The following is a 20744-nucleotide window of genomic DNA, read 5'->3' as shown; positions in this document are numbered from 1 at the left end:
CATTGCTTCCCGCGTTGGGGGCCAGATTTGACCGGCTAAAGCAGATAGAGCCGAGGAAAAAAAAAATTACATATTTTGGGGATATTTTGGGTAGATTGAGGGATTTTGTTGACGTAAATCGCAGTTGTAGCTGATTTTTTTTGGGTGTTGTTGCTGTTGGCCTCGCTCATGTTAAGTCATCGCCAAGGCTCTCCCACAAACCCACTTAGGCTACACAATCTATGGATTCTGTGATCCGGTGAGATTTCTTTACCTCTTATTATTTTATGATCCAATTTTACATTACTACCGAGTCTTTGTGCAGTGTTTTAACGTGTAGAGCAGAGCTTCCCCTGAAGAGTGACCGTTTCGAACGCCATGTTGAGACCTGACGGTTCCGTTCGCTGACGCCTCCTGATCCACTTTAACAAAAAAAAAGTCTTATTTGCCGTAAACATGCATCAGTGCATCTCAAGTGGATCAACGGAAGCCCAAAAACAACAAACTATCTGGATGCCTTTTTTCCTCCATTTTTGCTCCTAAGCGTCTAGATGACAGCCCTCATGTCAGTAGTAAAATGGCGGTGTGTGTATGTCTGTGTGTGTGTGTGTAAGTGTGTAGTCCCTCCAAACGTTTGCCAGCATGTAGCCTGATTATTTTTTTTAAAGATGGGGTAAATCACACTTTTGAAACATCAATTAACAAATCAAATGGTTATAGCTCTCGTATGTTTAAAATGTAAAAGAAAAGGGCCCTTTTTTTGTTCTCGCATTTTTTTGGGGTCAAAATTCAAATGTTTGTTCACACGAAAACATTCAGCCCGTCTTGTTAGATAATGATCTGTATTTTTTTTTATTTTGAAATGTTGCTGCTTTTATTCTGCTACTCAGCACAACAACTTAATAGCAGACTCGTAAGATTTGTATGTTTTATGACGTAACTTTACAAATTGACGAAATAGTACGTATTTGACTCAGTCTTAATCATTTCCCCATAACGTAAGGTTTGAATAAACATCTGTTGACAACACTACGTTTCTATCTTGTATTAGCTCTAATTTAGTTGTAAAACTTGTGAAATAAACCCCAACCAATCCGCCAGTGTATACAAGAACTTTGTTTAAAGTATTGTCACAGAATTCCTGTAATATTTGCAAAAAACGTGTAACACTTTGCATTAAACTATGACGTTTGGGCGTAAATTGACCGTCCTCTCTTTTATTCTTTTCTGCATCTTTAAAAAAATTAAGCTATTACTCACTGTGACCTGTTAATAAAATTATTATTTTTTTGTTGGTGTGTGAGCAACCACTTTCTTCATTATCTTATTTAACCCAACGAAGATAAACGTGGGTTGTGGCACCTCAATTTTTCACACTTTTTGCTTACAGCACTGCAATAAAAATGTGGGATTTATTCAAAGTGGAATTGTGTGCAGTGGAGAAGTCTCTGTGTGTACATTAAAGTTATTTTTAGTTGTTTTCTTGTATACATATTGAATGTTTTTTTTTTAAATATTTGTCAACTTGTTAATAGGCTAAATATATTTTTAGGTCATTCAAATTTGGTTTAATGTGTCATTATATTTTGTAACTGGCCTTTAAAAGTTTTTTGTTGTAATGCCACAAGAACAATGTTTCATAAAGATGATTTCCTAAGACCAGCTGTATCTGCAAATTTTTTTTATTCCAAAAAAATCTTAATTTGTACAAAACACCACTGTTTTACATGCAAATATATGGGGGAAAGCTCTATACATGATTTTCAGAAAACGGGATGAAGGTCACAAAAAGGAGTATTTTATATCCAATTATTATGGCAGATAACTAGCTGACTTCATAAGTGATTTACAGTAAACACAGGCCATAAGACTAGTAGCACTGCAGTTTAGCATAGTCCAATTATATCCAACAAATAGTTATCATTCCCTCTTAAACTTCACTTTAAAGCGGGACTGCAAGTCAGCAATTTGGGTGACTGTTTCATAGAAAATGAAATCATGTTAAACTACAGTTGTCAAGACCATGACGAAAAGATGAGTTGTGAAATACGTCACAACCTGCGTCTGAATTATTTGTCAATTAGATGGATCTTGCCTCCTAAATCAAGGCCACAAACCACTGGGCCCATTCTGTGTGGCCAGTGTACATTATGTTAAGTACATGGCTATACACTACTTCGACAAGTAAGCTGTTATCCATCCTGACTGCAATTTATCAGAAGATCAGAGCAACCTGGGTGAATCTCCTTAGATGACACATCCATAAAATCATATTATCGGCTTTCTCTCTGGTAGTGTTGCGGGAAATACAAAACTGCTCATAAAAGGCAACAAAAGAACTCCAAGAATCTGTTAATAGATCACTGAAAATTTCACTTTAATCCAAGGTAGGAGTTATTGGAGTCCAATATAAGACGAAAACAACATTGAGACTTCCATCTTTGTGGTGAAAAGTGGCCTCATACTTTAACCCTTGAACTTCAGAACTTCTCATGGCATCAAAGTGAACCGATTCATAACCGCGAGGGGCCCCGTGACATGTCAGCAGTTATTACAACCCTATTAGAATAAGCCGCTCCATTATTTGAGAGCATTTATGGGTTAAGAGCAGCCTGTTATCTTGAGCTCAATTCAGTGATGATGACCAGACTTTCAAACTTGTTTGTTCTGAAGATTCATCATCATCATCATCATTTGTGCGTAAGGGGGCTTGATACAAAATGAACCAGTTTCGTTCAGTGCTACACCATGAATGCACGTTTCTGGCTTCTTTAGTCTAAGATAGTTCACTTAAAATGCATTGTAGTATGTGTCTCAAAGAATTACAGTTAAGACTATTTATAAAAAAAAAACAGTTTTAATCAATTTGTTTTGTATAGGATCCCAATTATTTGCAGTATGACCTCATCTATTGTGACACTTGACTGCATGAAATGAGACGCAACCAATAAAGTCCTATTAAGGGTCTTTTTCACTTACTTTTATTGGTGTTGCCTGAATGAAGCGGTGTTAAAACTTTCAGAGACGTCATTGTGTACTTGGCCCCAAAGATTAACCTAAATGTGTGTGAACATTGAACAACATCCTGGCGTCGGGCTTGTTCTGCGAAACACTCCTAGCTTTTTTTCTTCCCACCTCACCCACACATCTTAACTCCCACCCAAACAAGTGAAACCCAACTTCAATTGTAATGCATATTAGAGCCGGAGGAATGAGAAACTTTGGAGACTGGATGTTTGTATTTCCATATACATAAAAAAAAAAATCCTGATCATAACTCTCAAATGATGGCCTTGTTGACCTTTTCATTAAGAAGCGGAAGCAAAGAGCTTCACACTAACTTTACGATACTTACCAGAAGACATTAAGTAACATCGAAAATTTGAGGTCAGAGTAGCAAAAACAAACAAAAAAAAATGTAGATTACAACTATAGAAAAGGAAGATGCATCACAAAGAGTCTGAGTTCAGTGCTCACACTAAATGTGGAAGTGAAAAAGGATTTACAAATAAAAACACCCTCCGCATGTAAACACAACTGCCTTTAACTCAAAAGCGTTGATGTGGTAGATCCAGTCAGCGGCAACACCTCAGTAGCGCCCTGCAAAAAGAAAACACAGTCAAAGCAAGTCGATGATATTATTGAACACTTGTGCTTTCACCAATAATAGCAGTACATGATCACAAAACACTAAAGACAACCTTCATGTCGTTTGGGTCACACTTACTTGGGTTGTAGGAGCGAGACCAAGAGGAAGATCTGTATCTACCGTAGTCCGGAGATGGGGAGTGCCTCCGACTGCATTGTGACGTGAAGAGTTCAAAGGGAGTCGACCAACATCTTGACATTTGTAAACGAGGATTTACCTGTAGCTGTAGTCGTATTCGTCATATCTGTCGTATCTGTCGTAGCCTCGGTCGTAGCCTCGGTCGTAGTCTCGGTCGTAGTCTCGGTCGTAGTCGCGGTCGTAGCCTCTGTCGTAACCTCGGTCGGGGCCACGGTCGTAGCCCCGGTCGTAGCCCCGGTCGTAGCCTCGGTCGTAGCCGCGGTCGTAGTTGCGCTCGTAGCTTCGCTCGTAACTTCGCTCGTAGCCTCTCTCGTAGCCTCTGTCATAACCTCTGTTGTAAAATGAGCCTCTTCCCCTCCAAGAACCACCACCTCCTCCACCACCACCACAACCACCACCACCATCTCTATTGAAAAAAAAAAAAAACAAAAAACAAAACAAGAGGCCAATGAAACCGATCGCCGAGGACGCTCTTGCAAAAGGTTAACAGTGCTACGGCTCTTACCTGATGTCTTTACCCATGTAAATTCCGGGTGTGGGGGAGTGGGCGCGCTTGGTAATGGAGTAATCTACTCTAATTTGCCTCCCGTCCAACTTCATACCATTGGCTTGCTCCATTGCCTGAGAAAAAAAATGAATGATCAGCATCACTCACATACACAAAAGTAATGGATGCCTTCAATATGAAGTTGCCTCTGACAAGACTGACATCTAGTGGTAGACTCGAGTAAACACACCCAAGTAAAAAAAAAAAAAAAAACGAGCACAGCTTAAGTGGACATTGTTCGGTCCCATGTACAAATTACACCAACCAGAAGAGTTCAACACAGAGCAAAATCTACACACAACTATACTTAAAATGTCAAATCATCTCATTTTTATAATATTACACTGTACTGCGTCTACACTGGTCTAATCATTACCATGTAAAGAAGCAATTGTATCCCTTTGTGAAGCAAGTAATGAAACTGAGAAAGTCGACAACAACATTAAAACAAAAATAACGCAAACAGACCTGCTTGGAATCCTCAAGTCTCTCAAAGTAAACAAAGCCAAAGCCCCGCGAGCGACCCGAGCGATGGTGGAACACCACGTTGACCCCAGACAGGGGACCGTATTGTGAAAACACCGCCCTTAGGTCTCGCGCTGTGGTGTCCAAACTCAGACCAAAAACTCCCAAACATTTGCTGGGATCCGGGTTTGCCTACAAGGGTCAACAAGAAAGATCTTTGGTTGATAACACTGTCCCTTTATTATTCAGTGCACACAAAACCAAGATGTACAAGTATACAATGGTAAATTATTAAATGAACTATAAACTATGACGTCTTTAATAATATCTTAAAATACATTAGAAAACAATACTTCACAAAAACTGAATAAAACCTTAGCTTTGCATCCAGAACTTCCATTAAATATAATAAATCAAAGCACAAAAAAGGGAGAAAAAAAAGGCATTTATCTTAAAGAAAAAGAAAAAAAAACATGAAAACTGCAGATGAACAAGTATACCTCCAGGAGTCCAAATGTTATAATGGTGCAACACATTTACAGCGGTACAGAAATAATAATTAAGAAAAAAAAAAAAAAGGTTGGATCCTGATTACATGTTTGAGTCTGAAATGAAGACGAGATTGTGGGAAATACACTGCAGTAAAAAAGTTGAGGGGGGGAAAGAAGTTCAGTTTTTGACTCACAACATAAAACAGGACCCTGGACTGCTGGCTTAATGTAATACTTTATCTAAGAAACATATAAATTTCATTTCCCTTCAGGAAATCACATATATCCATTCACAATTATTACACGGTGTTTGCCCAAAATTTGACCGAAGTTTCACTTACCCTATCAGCACCACTGTCGTAATTGTTTACTTCTTTTGTTTCGTGGCTCTGTTGATATAATGAAATAAGGGGAGAGGTTATTAAATCTCATGTCCGAATGTTTTCCCACAGCATTAACCACAATTATTTCCAACAAATCCTGTGTGCCTCATGAACATTCACTTGGTTAATACGATGAAACTATGTCAGCTTCGTGATTTATCACAAGATAAATATTGGAGACAGTAGACTGAATCACTGCTTTCTAAATATTGTTCAAATGACTTTTTTTTCCCGTCTTTTTTACCTGTAGTTAAAACAAAGACGCCCGGATGCAATAAATGGTAAACAATAAGTCAAACTGTAGTTTTGTAATCATAGTCAAGTGATTATCGACACATTGGATATTGTAGAACATTGAACCCCGATGTGTTTTTGGTTCACTTGTTTGAGGAACTTCTTTTCTCCTCCTCCCCCACCCCAAACTATTTTTTTCCCATTTTAGTTTTTTGGAACACTTATTGGAATTATAGCACCAAGTTATACTTTGTTTCATTTAAGCTTGTTTTGAGGGCACATGTACGATTAAAGGGGAAATCCAGTGGTTTGCATTAACAATGTATCTAATAGGTCATGTAATATGTACTCTATCTTGACAATGTGATGTTCAATTCTCTCTCATTTAATAGTGTTTTGAGAAAATTTTTTTTAATCGACAATTCCGAATTTTCAGGGGTGCTGCCATTTTCGCGAGTCACATGACCTACGTGGGCGGATGTGACGTGTTACGTGCCCTTCCAAACGCTCGATTACATGGGACACCATTAAGCCCAGCGCTGATTTCTCGAATTTATCCTCATCTGATGATGAAATAGCAGTATCGGTTGATCGGTAATTGTCGATGAAAATCGAAAATAGAGTACATATTACATGACCTATTGGATACATTGTCAATCCAAACCACTGGATTTCCCCTTTAAGCATGTTTTGAGGGCATATGCATGATTAAGTTGGACGATTATTCACAGAAGGGATAGGTACCAAATGCACGCCCATCCACTCCTGCTAAATTATGCATGGTGTCAACTATCACAATACGCAAAAACATGAATAGATTATATTCAAAACGCCAGAACATAGCTGTGTTAATGTGTTTCGAAACCAATTTCTTATGTACAGGTTAATTGACACTCACCCTGCGTTCACCCTGACGGCTGCGATTTGACATTGGGGAAGTGCTCTTCCTGCGGCGGGACTCGGGGCTGTTGGAATTAGACCGAGACTTCTGTCGGCTGCGATGAGACGGAGAACGTGAGCGGCTAGCATGTCGGTTAGAGTCGTGCTTAGAGCGAGACCTGAAAATAGGGCGTGACGAATTTATTTTCTCATGAAATGAACAGAACCTGCAAATGAACATAAAGAACAACATACCCCGATTTTGATCGAGAGCGGGATCTTGATTCGGAATGCTTGGAGTCGTGGGATCCATTCGGGGAGCCTGACCTGCTCTCCGACTTGGCCTGTGCTGGACTTCCGTGTTCCGATTTAGGTGGCGACTGAGACTCCTATTGCCACAGCAGCCAAACACACATGAATTACAAATAAATTTCCCAAAATAGATTTTTGTGGGCGGCAAATCCTGGCCCTGGCTGTGTGGAATTTGCATGCTCTCCCTGTGCCTGTGTGAGTTTTCTCGTGGCACTCGGATTTCCTCCAACATTCCAAAAACATACATTAATTGGAGACTAAATTGCCCCTACGTGTGATTGTGAGGGCAACAGCTGTCTATCTCTATGTGCCCTGCGATTGGCTGGCTACCAGTTGGTGTACCCCGGCTCCTGCCTGAAGATAGCTGGGATGGGCTACAGCACTCCCGCAATCTCATAATGATAAGCAGCTCAGAAAATCTTTTGGAGTTTTTAAAGGGTTATTTACATTACACACTGTACAACTTACACTCACCAGGCACTTCATTCGGTACACATACACAATCTAATGAGTATATAATCGTGGTATAAAAAAAATGTATAAAATGGTGTGTTTTGACTATCCTGATTGTGACACAAAATACTTTGTATCATACTATTGTTGATTCTCTGGTAGATATTTGGATATCTGTAGATTATGCATCCGTAGCCGTTTTATGTCCTGTGAGCTTGTGTACTGTGGAGAAAGACGTTAGTGACTGTAATATAAAAACATCTTAAAATTAGAGTGAGCCAAAATCCACCATATTACAGTACTGTACCGTAAGCAAGACTGTAAATCCACAAAAACAAGCATGCACTTTAATGACAAAAAAGGTAGCATGGTAACAAAGGAGACCAGCAGAACAAGCAATATATTTACTCAACATAGGGACACATTCATTCTTCCAGTTTCTTTTCAAGCTTGCATTCTATTCTTCATTCATCTTTTTTCAGTTTCCTGTGATTTTCTTCACACAAATTTCAGACGCTGGTAAAATTCTCCCCCATTTCCAATGTTTCTGTATTGCTCTATACATGCTCATTATCCTTTTATTTTGCAATTGTGCTTTCTTCCATCATTTTTGGATGGAATTCTTCAAATCCAGCACGACCACTAAGCCTTTATAAAAAAAAAAAAAAAAAAAAAAACACGCCATAACATTAAGACACTAGATTTATGAAAGATATATTTAGTAAGATTAAAAAATACACTTTGGGCATTGTAGACACATTTGGATTTATCAAATAGAACTGGATTTTAACTGGTTATATCTAGTGTGGATGTAAAGTGTCACGTTTTATTATAGCTTGAAAGCAAGGAGGGAAAAGTAGCTAAAGGCGAACATTACAGGTTTATTAAGCAAAGTGAAGGGTATATGCATTTGAAATGTTCACATTACGACAGCATATAACGAGCACCGGGCTTCAAAAGCAATAAAATAAAGCTGGAATTAAAAGATAAGGGACGATTTAGGATAACACGATGCAGACAGTTCAAGCTAACGTTAAGTTGCTTAAGTTTACTAGCTCGTGGTAAAGGACCGGCGAGTCCCGAACTAGCTTTGAGGCGAGCTAATTTTATGCCCAGAGCTATTAAATGTCAACGATAAACAACTAAATTGTGGGTTAAGTTTGGGAGAGAAGCTACTATTTGTGGTAGGCTTCCAAAAAAAAAGCAAAGTACATGAGATGTTCCGCACCATTAAATGTCAATACTCACCCCTCTTACGTGATCTCCCTCGTCGCTCATTTTCAGGTCATCTACGTTAATATGACCAAGACTTATGTGAATTAAAAAATATATTAAAAAGGCTAGCTAAACGTTTAAATGCGAAAGTTGGTGGTTTGAGAGAAAATGGCGCGCGAGGGCGGAGCCTCCAGGTACGAAAGTATGGTACGTCATTTCCTATCACGACGCCCCCTGCATATTAATAATGACGTTTTTTAAAAAGCATTCGAACCTCGTGCTGTACGACGAATGACGTATTATAGTAGCAAGAGGAAAATGGGAGTTAATAAATGGCGAGTGGGTTTAACATTTAAAAGCTGGATTTGGCTAGCCGGCGAAGATGAAAAGAATGCAAACCATACATGTAGATATGAATAATGTCTTTCTGACCAGTCGTAATTGGAATATAAATCCGAGATATATAACAGAATTTTGACTGTAGTCGAAACGACGGGTCGGGATTTTTGTTTTGCCTTTTGACTGTCTCCAATGGCGTTGAGCCTCGGATAACGACGTCACTTTTCACATTCGTCTGCATTTTAAAAATGATGGCTATTATATAGATTAATATTATATTGAGTTTTAATTCGGCAAAATTGTTCAAAACGCTTCACCAACCGGGCCAGGCTTGTATACTAAACCTTTGTTCACGTCATAATATATACAATTATTAATTACACCAGTCATATTTGAACCACAGTTTGTGTATACTAAACCTTTGTTCACTTCATCATCATATATATATCTATATATATGTAGTACACCAGTCATATTTGAACCACAGTTTATTGAGTCTGGTGGACTTTTAACTAGTTACAGTGGTGACATGTGATATAAATGCGACATCACAGCTATTGCCCATATTTGTTGGTTGAAGTCAGGTATGGTTAACTGGCATCATGATGATGAGGATCTGAAATATTTTTCAGCAAGAGTTACAGTATTTTACTAAGCAGTAATACTATTCCAGCATGTAACAATCAACCACCTCCAACGTACAATTAAAACAGCACTACCAAAAGTAGATTAGCCCATTATATTTAGAAAATCCCCAGTCACAGTGCAACATGAACCCTGAACGCGTATTAGCAGATGGTCGGCCGTCTTCGCAGCTCCGAAGATCCTGACCTTGCCGTACATTCATTCCATTCTACGTTGAGAGTGAAATAACACCCAAGGCAAGTGAAAGGAAGCGAACAAAACCGTCCGTTTTCAGCTGAGACAACGGTGACGAACGCGAGTTCAGTGGCGAGTAGGATTCAGCAGACGTGTCGCCAGCCTTGCGCTGAAGCCGAACATTCTTTGGAATTATTTATACACATCACGTCATGTTAGCTAAGAGACGGATTTTAAATATTGTTTTGTATCTAGCGAGCTCACGCCCCAAACACAGGAATTCATATTGTGAGGAGTCCGTTTAGTTCAGCAGGTTGTTGTAATATTAATAAATTGTATGTGCGTATTGTAACCCTAACTGCGTTGTACTGCAGCGCTATAAAGATTGATACATTGTTTGCAGCCACTAATAGTCTTAGGACTCAAATATGCCATTATATAAAACTGCAAAATTGAAATATAAAAACACTCTGCAACCTTGATCAAATCAAATAAATACAATGGCAAAAAAGTGAAAAGGCAAAAAGGTCTCCTTCCTTTTGAGCTAGCTTCCCGAGAAGCGTCAGTTCCTTCAAGTCTGCGGACGTCCTGGGATAAATTCAGGAAAAGTGGGATGTGCTAAGAGAACAGTTAATACAGCTAGCAAAACAACGCTCATAAATGTGGCTGCGCCTTGTTGGGGGTTTGCAGGTTGAAGTGTGACATCCCGCGATGGCCGCCAGGTCTTTCCTGCTTGGCGGCTCTCTGCGAGGCAGCGGGAGTGGAAGCGACGATGCTCCCGTGCGAGGTGTTGGTGACCGAAACATTGGCGGCCAACTCCAGTCTCCCCTCGAGTTTGACCAGTCTGTCCAGGATGTCATCCAGCAGCACAGCTATTGTCCTCTTGAGATCCGCTGCGTGAATAAAAACAAAATCATGTGACTTGCATGTTGTGCAAAGTGAGGAATTTTGCTGGAATAGTTACCGTAACCCGCCATGGTGGCCCCCTGCGGCCCACCGGGTGCGTTCTGGTTCTCCTCAGTCAGGACCTTGACGTACCGCCGACTGAGCTCCAGGATCTGCTTGCGCAGCTCAGCGCTGCTTTGGTGGCGAGGTTGCTGCACGGTATAGCGCAGCAGCATGAGTCCCCACGCCAGGCCAAAGACTAAAAGCAGCACACTCAGCTTCTGGGACATGTTGCGTTTCAGGACGGAGCCCAGCATGGTACCGAGGATGGTGGAGGGAGCAAGAAAATGGGACAGCGCTGGCAGAGAATTGCTGCTGGTGGATGTGAAAAGTCTCAGTAATATCGACTCATTGTGATAGTGTTGACGTCCACAGAGAAAAGTCGGCGGTCACAACGTTGCGGTATGAAGCGGTGCAATAAAAGAGAAAAATGCTCTCCGCTTCTATTCTCCAAGGTCAGGTGACCCTCAGACACTGGCGGTTGATAGGCTACCTGAGCATGATCAGGCCTCACGTAGGAAGTCAGCACTCATTGTTGACGACCTAAATATGACAAAATAAAGAGAGAGAGAAAATGAATTAATTATCACCAAAAATTAAATAGTAAGGCTTGCCTGAGAAAAAAAATCTGTAACTGAATCCGTGAATTGATGTTTGTCGATTTTCTGCCTGTTTTTTTTAATAACTAAATTGATTTTTTTTTTTTAAAAAAAAGGGATTTTCATTGATTACAAAAAAATCATTAGATTCATCGATTATTAAAATAGTCATTAGATGCAGCCCTTGAATTATGAATGAGGATTCTGCTCACGAGGACATCAAAATACGACAAAAAGGATTCATCGAATGACGCAACTACAAAATTGTTATTATTATTATTATTACGGTCAGTGGTACGGTGGCTCAGCTGGTAAAGCGTTGGCCTCACAGTTCTGAGGACCCAGGTTCAATCCTGGTCCCGCGGGTGTGGAGTTTGCCTGTTCTCCCCGTGCCTGCGTGGGTTTTCTCCGGGCACTCCAGTTTCCTCCCACATCCCAAAAACATGCAAAATCAAATGGACACTCTGAATTAACTCCCCGCGACCCTTGTGAGGATAAGCGGCAAAGAAAATGGATGGATTATGGTTAGTCAATTGTCAAACTGCTATTCATTTCGCTCTTTTTACATCTTTGTCAACAGGTCCTTTCTCTATGTTCTGCGTTGGGTGTGCCGCTATCACTTCCCATTGATGTGATGAGAAGGAAAGACGGGGGTGGGGGTAAATTATAAAAAGAGTGGTAACAGAACCCTTTGTGCTTGGTGCCAGCATCTTTTGATGACAGTCAGACCTTCACAAGACTGTGAGGACATCTGCACATAGTACTGACAGAGATAGATTTATTTAGATATGAATCAGGGGTGCAGTACTACTGTAAAAAAAAAAAAAAAACATTGATCAGGTTAACATCTCTAAAACACGAATTAATAGCTCTCTAACGGGGCGAATACAGTCTTTGTAACAACAAAATCTTTTTCTTTACAGGCTTACATTATGCAGGTGAACCCTCGAAGTGCTGAAAAGAGGTTACATGCCCTTTCTTCAGACACTGATTTTAATTAGCACATATTTTAATAAACCGCAAGCACAAAGTCCCTATGAAAGCAAAACAGCAGAATCAGTGAACCGTGCAATGACGATGTGAATATTAGCAACACAAGCCAAATAAGTGTATGTTTAGAGAGTGGGGTGGGGGCGTGGGGGGGGTTGGGGTTACAGTGATAAGTGGAGTTGTAGGGCAGAAACGTCATCCTTCCTGCACCTCAACTTAACCACCGGCAAGCTTTGTCAACAAACAGCCCAACGTTAGACAAATGTCTTATACTTGACCGTTTAAAAACCACAAACATGACCAAGCCAATTATTCCAAAACACTCAATGCATCAGGAAGGAAAAACTGGTCACGTTGCTGCAGGCAAGGTGAAAACCACATATGACACTTGCAACAACACCACAACAGTGCATTACAACAGCGTTTACAAGCAATCCAAATCTTCGGTTCTCTGAGGGGGGAAAAAAGGGCCTATGCACTGACACCTTTTGGACTGTCCATGATGTTATACACTAAAGTTGGTCGGCATGGCAGCCAAAATGCCCACGGAACAAAAATGATGACATGCTTTGTTACAGAAACCTCATTGACGGAAGCGTGCCCGTGCCCCACACATGGTCCCCAAGAGAATGTCTACACTGTATAGTGTTACACCCCTTTGTGGAGTTCAGTGGCCGCATAGCTATCAATGCTGTATCACATTTGTTGCAAATTTCAATTTGAGTTGAACAACTAAAGTAATTGTTGACATCATTGCTGGTTTCTTCCAGTGCAGTACTATAATGCATTGAATAGTAGATATAATACAATCTGTTAACGATTATAAATGGAAGGAGCCAGAGACTGCTTTGCATTTTTCCTCATTTCATTCCAAGAAATTCATCTGGCTTATTTAGGTCACGCTGAATGCTATTCCTTCAAAGTCAGACAAGGGGCTCTTTGCAGTCATTAGTCAAGGTCGAACAAAAACGAAAAAAAAAAATAAAAAAAAAAAAAATATATATATATTATTATTTTTTTTTAAATCTGCAAATAACAGCTAATCAGCTCCTAACTTTGTGGCCACATAGGCAGAGTTACATTCAATTTTAAAAGTAGGATGAGCTTTTGCATTCTTGTTTTAAAATCCCAAACAGCACTGAAAGAAAGGACACGTGATCTCCATAATTGTATGTTCCTATTTTTATATCTCCTCGATGTGGAACGCAAAACTACTTTGCAGGTTTTAATTTAATTTTTTTTTATTATATACAAAGGCAGCCACACAGAAGCTAATATTGACATTTACACCTTGTCGAGTGCTGGCATAAAACACAAACAGCGTGCAATCAGTCATACGACAAGCAGACAATGCAAAGTGTGACTGTAAAGTTAACCTAGCATAACAAATCCACTGGCCCATAGCAAACATGATCAAGGATCGATCGGTTAACTTTTCCATGTTGACGTCAAGGTTGACCCAAGAAGGATGAAAATCACGGTGGGTCTTTTTATTTTGTACTTTTAAAAGAAATATCGTTTTAGTTCCAAAAGGGGAAGTTTTCACAACTGCTCCTCGGCGACATACGTTAGCTCGCTAACGACACTATACCAGTGAACAGATGCAAACGTGACCTCGAACCTGGATGCGAATTTACCTCAGCGTTCCTGGATGTGAGGTTATCTGGAAGTTGGAGCTATGACAGCCATGATGCAGCCAAACCACCTACGAGGGCTCCAAACGCAGAATGGTGGCTGTTAAAAATGCCGTGAAAGAAATGTTGCTGTCGCCAGGTGGTTAAAAAAAAAAAAATCGAAAAAAAAATATATATTTTTTTAGAGTAAAAGCTCGTCAGTCGTACAAGTATTTGTGTTCTTCTGAGCTGCGATAACCAGTCAGCAGGGCAGCACAACCAGAATAGAATGAAGATGCAACTGGGCTGACCGTCATGGATCCCTTGAAGGTTCACTTTGCAGCATCGCAGAGCATTGTGGGAATTGTAGTCGTACCGCCTTTCTCCCGCAGCTGTAATACATGAGATATCCAGTATACCTCATTCAACGCTTCACTAGGAGCTCAAACGTGGAAAAATTGACGATATATTGATTTTAACTTTATGAATAAGATTATCCCGGGTGGTTTACTTTAGTGTAGTCTTTTTGTATGACTTTTGCAGTACATTTTCCGTCCGATAGATGGACCCTGGGTCATATCCGTAGCAACATGACAAACAACACTCGTGGGATCGTTTTTATACAATACCATATATCGGTGTCTTGATAGAAGTCAAGGCCGGCCATATAAAGAAAGTCTTCAAGTTTGGATTCACAACTTTAATGATGAACTCTGAATTCCTGGATAGCTCAGCCTTAAAAGCAGTGGATGACTATTGCGAGTACAAAAGGTTTGTTGCTTTCATCCCTCCATATTTTAAATATAGCCTTGATACTTTGGAATGAAATCAAACCTATTAGAAATGCTTCAAAGATGTATCTATTAACAATGTAATGTCAAACAATACATATATTACCCCCCAATCCCTCCAGAAATCAAATATTACAGTCTATTCTGAATGTTTTCTTTTAAATTATGGACTAAACCATTCCAGCAACAAAGTGGCTCGGGAATGGCTTTGATCAGTTCGAATTAACGCACTTGCGCATCCACATAGCAAATTGTGCTTGTCTAAACACAAGAATGGGTATTAATGTGCACGATCATAATTAAATCAAGAACTGGATGTACGTGATTAAATCTTTCGGTGGAAATCAGCTAACATGGGTTCACAATTGTGACATTTTCAGCACAAATAACACCACACGTCACTACAATATCATTACACAGGTAGAACTAGGCAAAGGCAGAAAGTATATTATTAGTACAGTATATTATAATGATAACTAACAAAGAATTATCCTTTTTTTTAACCATCATTCAATTTTTTTTTGTATTTTTTAGGATTGTCGGTGATGATGACGGAGGCGTACTGTTTACTCCTCAGCAGTATGAGGAGTATAAGAGGAAAGTACTCCCACAGCGGGCAAAAAACAGACTGTACGTGAGCTTTGTAGTACCAGGAGGTACCGACTGCAAACTAGTTGGCCCAGAGACGCAATGCTTCTGTGCCCATAGGTGGTATATCTTCAATTATCCTCCATTTTACTTGATACGATGCACAATGTCATTGACCAAGTCGCTACACCCGCACAACATGATCCAATACAGAGAGATCCATTTCAAAATATGTATAATAAAGAGGTATACATTCACACTTTAGTTTTATACACTCGTTGTTGTCGTATAAGTGAATGCATTTCTTTCCATTTTAAAGCCCAAAACACGAACCAAAGCATTAGAAACACCCCTAAGGTGATATGCCGTGCAGTTGTTTATCGTCACAGAAATGGAGTTTGAGATAAAGTATTTATCTGCGGACCCCGTGCGTCGGTCTCATTAATTCCATCTTGTTCTGCCATCTCTCCCCGCTGTTTCGGCCAATCGACTCGTTCCTTTTCTACGTTTTTTTCCCCCAGCTGCCTCTCATTGAGCCATTAGTTAATCTTGTTTATGCGTATTGTTTTGCACGGTTGCTTGTTACTACTGTATGTTGTGTTTTTTCCCCGAGTTAGTATTTATTATATTGTGAATTCTGTGGACAATGGTTGTTTTTATCAACATCTGGTTCCACCTATGCTATTCTCTTCTTTACTGACATTTGGGATACAGTATTAAGCTAGCAGGTGAAATTTCATCATGAACCTAAAGTGTACTTTAGTGTTTCCACTTCATTCGAACATCTTCAACCCTAATCTGACTTCATTTTGTTGAATTTGCTGTTTACTAATTGTGATGAAAAGGCCATTCTTTTCCAGATACAAGCAACATAAGACGGACTTTGAGATGATTCCTTCTGAGAGACCTTTGCTCCTGCCATGCGAAGTGAAGAAATGTCTTTGCCCTACCTACGAGTACCTTCCCCACATCGGGACCGTACCCGTCCGCTGCCGGTGTAAACATTTACCCGAGCATCACAGCGAAGCCGCCGGACATTTGTGCAAAAAGTGTGAGTCAAAAGTAACCCAGCCTTAAAGATCAAGTGTCAACCCTATAAACATTCTAAAATATATATTGAAATGAAATATACATATAACATTATTCACTTCAATGTCCATCCGAAAAAATAAATATGAACGGAGAGCGTGTCATCCATGCGCAAATTTGCGGAAGTGTTATTCGACATCAAAGTGGTCGCCGTATTGGCTGCATCTCCTGCCCGTGATGTCACCCCGGACATTCGCCATTGAAAAGACGCTGTGGCACCTATTGTGGGACACGCCCATCCAGACACGGAAGCTCTTTTCAAAGAATAGAACATCTCACAATCGAGTGAAGTGTCCAGGGCAATATTACCCTATTGTTTCGAGCCATATTTAGATGATATGCGGATCACTTCTAACTAACAACAGACTCCCACACAGTATGTATGAGCCAGCCCGGCCGAAGCTGTGCTTGTCCACGAGGCACAACGCGGAAGCCTTCGCCGGCGAACCCGACGCGGAAGCCGTCCGACATGCACATCGACACATTTAGCACCCCTGTCATACATACGCGGATCTTTTGTTACGTTACGAGAGATGGATTACGTGGCCCCCTCCCAAACTGTTGGTTTTTTTTTTTTTTTTTAGTACCTGTATACACACCTACCTGTCACTTGGAACCTATGAAGCTCTCCTCCTTTGCACCCGTGCAATCAATTTTCACAACAAAACGGGTCTTTTTGAAAAATATGAAGGGTAAATCCATCCTCCCGAGTGTTCGAGCAATATCCAGCAATGCAACGAGCCGCCATTTTGGCTAACACGAAGGAACAACAAGCTACCTTCCAGCAGGTAAAACTAGTATAAACATACGAGAACGCTTGAGTGCGCTACTGCCCTTCACATCCCTTCCTGCTTCTTGTCGAAAACAAATCCCTCGAGAGGATTTTCATGGCGGGAGTTACAAAAAGCCATATACATCAAAATCATGTTTTGTGGTAAAAAAAAACGGATGAGTCCATACCAGCTGCTGTTTTTTCATTAACGTACTAAAAATCCTGCATTTCATGACACATGACCTTTAATGATCTACATACACCCATTTTGGGAGTTCAAGCAATTCTAGTCTACAGTCCGGAAAGTACCCATCTCACTGTTTCCTTCGCAGGTGACTGTTCGGGGTTCAGGAGTCCGTACACATGCGGGTGCGGGCAGCCGAGCTTCAATCACCGGACCCTGGTCAGCCATGCCCTGTAAAACGCTACGTGGGATTTCAGTGACACAATCAGCAGTACTTTCCCAATCTTCTCAGGTTGAGACAAAGTCTGAGAGGGAGGCTCGGGGTCGTCCAGTGGGCCGAGACGTCCCTTATGCTGCAATGGGAGGTCTGACTGGTTTTAGCTCCTTGTTGGATGGTTATGTTGCTTTGGAGTCCAGTGAGTAATCTGCAATCTATTGAATTGACCATAATAATTAATGGGATCTCATATCTCATAGAACATCCATCGTATGAACTACTCAAAATACGTTAGGGATGAGCTTAAAATGCACCATAGTCATGGTCTTGTTCATTGGCCGATTCTTGGGTCAATTTTTACCATTCAGTCCCTTGTTACAACAGCAAAGTGTGCAAAAAGTACTGAAACACTGAACGGCTTGGCGTGTGCGTTCACCTGCAACGGTTATATTGCATTTTCAGTTCATCCTGGAATATCACCCCCAAGCTGATTATCCTAACATTTTATCAGTGTATGTTGAATCCTTCAGGTAATAAGTCGGATGATGATTGCCAGGGAAGATGCACAACATCAAGGATAAAACAAGCATCTCCGAAAGTTTCCAGTTCCATTTGTATGAAGAAGACCAAATAAAAAGGGATTGCCAGTGTTTCCAGCATTATCTATTCATTGGATACAAATGGGAGGTGGGGGGCAGTTTAGTTGCCATTTCAAATAAATCCAGAGAATGTGCTTATCTTTAAAAAGAAGTCTTGTCACGCAGTGATTATATGCCACGTCCAACCGACGTTTATTGTTATCAGCAGATGTGACGCGACGACGCGTGAGCAACGTCGGAACAAATCGCAAATTTGACAGCAAGTTAGTTCACATGAATGCTCTTTGGATGAAAGACGAGAGATTTGGAAGTTCCACACATATTGATGAATTGGATTTTTAAAAAAATGCTGTTCAAATTCCATTCTACAAATTACACTCTTAAATCTAAAGTAAAGAATTAATGAATTTGAGCATATCCATCTATTGTTTTTTGATACCGCTTCAGGGTTAAGGAGACGTGGAGCCTCACCCAGCTGAATACGTGCAAAGTGGACTACACCCTGGATTGGTCGTCCGTCAAACGCAGAGCACCACGAGCAGAGAGAGAGAGACAACCCGATTTACTTTTTTTTTTTTTTTTTTTTTTAATTTTGCTTGGAAAGCCCAAAAATATCATTCCATTAGTGGTCAGTACAAAGATTTCAAGGTTTACGTGATTGATGTTCCTGTGGAGAGAAAAGCGCCCACTCAAACCGCCACCCAAAATAACAGCAGAAGTGTTTCGTGTTTAATTCCTGCATAGCTGTACTGTCTGCCATTGATTAATCCTATTCCTCACGGCAGATCAGCGGCGACGGTGCCGATTTAATCCGCACTGTGAATGGGAAGTGAAACGAGTTTGCTTGCTCTATTGGTGGCCCACTTATTCTTAAAAAAAAAAAAAGACTTAAGTCTCTAAATGAGGTTCTTCCCCCCGTCAAGTGTACCCACTGCGATAATGTCGCAGTCCTACTCAATCAGCATCCACGTCGATGCTGGGTGGTGCATCTGGATGCACCTGGTGTCGTGATGGTGGTGAACAGGTGGTGTTTAGTGGAAGGAATTTGAGTTGCGCGTGAAAGACGTCACGGGTGCACCTGGGTCTCGACACCCCAGTGTTCGTGAGGGGGTAACTGAGTGGAAGGGATCCCATGTGAAAGCTGACAAATCCGGTGCGTATCTACGTTGACCGATACACTCAGACATTATACATACACGTAGACAAGATTTGTTCAGAAAATTTGGAAAGCGTGGAAAGTGTAGATACTAAAGTAATGCATCCAGCTAATTACATGTAAAAACATACATGTAAAAAAAAATATGCTTATAGTCTCTGGTGGCTGGAATGTATTCTACCAGACTGTTTTGGGACGGCGGCACGGTGGATCAGCTGGTAAAGCGTTGGCCTCACAGTTCTGAGGTCCTCGGTTCAATCCCGGACGCGCCTGTGTGGAGTTTGCATGTTCTCCCCGTGCATGCGTGGGTTTCCTCCGGGCACTCCGGTTTCCTGCCACATCCCAAGAACATGCAACATTAATTGGAGACTCTAAATTGCCCCTAGGTGTGATTGTGAGTGCGGCTGTTTGTCTCCATGTGCCCTGCGATTGGCTGGCAACCAGTTCAGGGTGTACCCCGCATCCTGCCCGTTGACAGCTGGGATAGGCTCCAGCACTCCCCGTGACCCTCATGAGGATAAGCAATGAAGAAATTGATGGATGGATGTCTTGGAGTCATTGATGGTGTAGTGGTACACGTGCCTGCCTTTGGTGCGGGCAGCGTGGGATCGATTCCCGCTCCGTGATGGTGTCGATATCTGCACTGGGACTGACTGGCGACCAGTTCAGGGTGTAGTCTTGACTTTTGCCCAAAGCTAGCTGGGATAGGCTCCAGCTTTCCTGCAACATGTGGCTTGGATGGATGTCTTGGGGCTTTTCTGCACTGCAACAACGAGGCGCTCTAAAGCAGTCATGCCAGCCTGTCAACACCGCCTGTTGAGTTGGAACTGTTGGCCCCGCCCCCTCTCTTTTTTTCTTAACAAGCATAACTGGGGTTTATCTTGGTTCTCCAAATGTGCTGCAGTTGTCGCTTATGCTTCCTGGTTGTCCTTCCTCCATGTCGCTGATGTTCCTGTTTTTGGGCCTTAGACATCGAGACCTCAGCCATAGCTCTCAAAAAAGGACGTCAGACATGTTACGTACTTTTTTTTTTTTACATCATAAAATCATCCATGGATATTGCAAATAGTGCATCCATCCATCCATCCATCCATCATCCATCCATCCATCCATCATCCATCCATCCATCCATCCATCCATCCATTTTCTTAGCTACTTATCCTCACGAGGTTCACAGGAGTGATGGAGCCTATCCCAGATATCAACAGGCAGGAGGCAGGGTACACCCGGAACTGATTTCCAGCCAATCGCAGGGCACATTGAGACAAAGAGCCGCACTCACAATCACATCTAGGGGC

At 41.1% G+C, this 20744-nt stretch overlaps 3 protein-coding genes across 5 annotated transcripts; 1 reads left to right on the top strand and 2 right to left on the bottom strand.

Moving 5' to 3' along the window:
- Positions 1-1668: 1668 nt before the first annotated feature.
- On the bottom strand, positions 1669-8963 carry tra2a (transformer 2 alpha homolog). Its single transcript, XM_061813647.1, has 9 exons — positions 8779-8963; positions 7021-7154; positions 6785-6944; positions 5611-5658; positions 4782-4970; positions 4272-4387; positions 3846-4172; positions 3707-3777; positions 1669-3579 (listed from the first exon to the last, which is right to left on the bottom strand). The coding sequence occupies exons 1-9, from the start codon at positions 8806-8808 to the stop codon at positions 3569-3571; spliced, it is 1086 nt and encodes a 361-aa protein (XP_061669631.1). The 5' UTR covers positions 8809-8963; the 3' UTR covers positions 1669-3568.
- Positions 8964-9557: 594 nt separating this feature from the next.
- On the bottom strand, positions 9558-14389 carry ccdc126 (coiled-coil domain containing 126). 2 transcript variants are annotated; one of them, XM_061825687.1, is made up of 3 exons: positions 14059-14389; positions 10868-11391; positions 9558-10796 (listed from the first exon to the last, which is right to left on the bottom strand). In XM_061825687.1, exons 2-3 carry the CDS (start codon positions 11103-11105, stop codon positions 10558-10560), a joined length of 477 nt encoding a protein of 158 aa, XP_061681671.1. In that variant the 5' UTR covers positions 11106-11391; positions 14059-14389; the 3' UTR covers positions 9558-10557. The 2 variants fall into 2 exon arrangements, with proteins under 2 accessions (XP_061681671.1, XP_061681665.1); XM_061825681.1 differs by having other exon boundaries at positions 14075-14389.
- A 75-nt stretch (positions 14390-14464) lies between these two features.
- Positions 14465-20479, top strand: fam221a (family with sequence similarity 221 member A). 2 transcript variants are annotated; one of them, XM_061813615.1, is made up of 6 exons: positions 14465-14821; positions 15376-15549; positions 16290-16480; positions 17623-17693; positions 17767-17890; positions 18222-18343. In XM_061813615.1, exons 1-6 carry the CDS (start codon positions 14754-14756, stop codon positions 18323-18325), a joined length of 732 nt encoding a protein of 243 aa, XP_061669599.1. In that variant the 5' UTR covers positions 14465-14753; the 3' UTR covers positions 18326-18343. The 2 variants fall into 2 exon arrangements, with proteins under 2 accessions (XP_061669599.1, XP_061669609.1); XM_061813625.1 differs by lacking the exon at positions 18222-18343 and adding an exon at positions 18738-20479 and having other exon boundaries at positions 14467-14821.
- Positions 20480-20744: the final 265 nt, after the last annotated feature.

Source organism: Syngnathoides biaculeatus, chromosome 1 (genome assembly GCF_019802595.1).
Source record: "Syngnathoides biaculeatus isolate LvHL_M chromosome 1, ASM1980259v1, whole genome shotgun sequence".
Lineage (NCBI taxonomy): Eukaryota > Metazoa > Chordata > Actinopteri > Syngnathiformes > Syngnathidae > Syngnathoides > Syngnathoides biaculeatus.
This window is presented reverse-complemented; position numbering and strand designations above follow the sequence as displayed.

Excerpts from the sequence above, each read along its gene's own strand:
- tra2a (XM_061813647.1), bottom strand. The coding sequence starts at position 8,808 with ATGAGCGACGAGGGAGATCACGTAAGAGGG. Across the intron at positions 6,945-7,020 it reads CGCTCTCGATCAAAATCGGG|GTCTCGCTCTAAGCACGACT; the intron begins GTATGTTGTTCT and ends CCCTATTTTCAG. Across the intron at positions 4,173-4,271 it reads TACATGGGTAAAGACATCAG|AGATGGTGGTGGTGGTTGTG; the intron begins GTAAGAGCCGTA and ends TTTTTTCAATAG.
- ccdc126 (XM_061825687.1), bottom strand. The coding sequence starts at position 11,105 with ATGCTGGGCTCCGTCCTGAAACGCAACATGTCCCAGAAGCTGAGTGTG. Across the intron at positions 10,797-10,867 it reads GGCCACCATGGCGGGTTACG|CGGATCTCAAGAGGACAATA; the intron begins GTAACTATTCCA and ends TTATTCACGCAG.
- fam221a (XM_061813615.1), top strand. The coding sequence starts at position 14,754 with ATGATGAACTCTGAATTCCTGGATAGCTCAGCCTTAAAAGCAGTGGAT. Across the intron at positions 14,822-15,375 it reads GACTATTGCGAGTACAAAAG|GATTGTCGGTGATGATGACG; the intron begins GTTTGTTGCTTT and ends TGTATTTTTTAG. Across the intron at positions 15,550-16,289 it reads CAATGCTTCTGTGCCCATAG|ATACAAGCAACATAAGACGG; the intron begins GTGGTATATCTT and ends ATTCTTTTCCAG.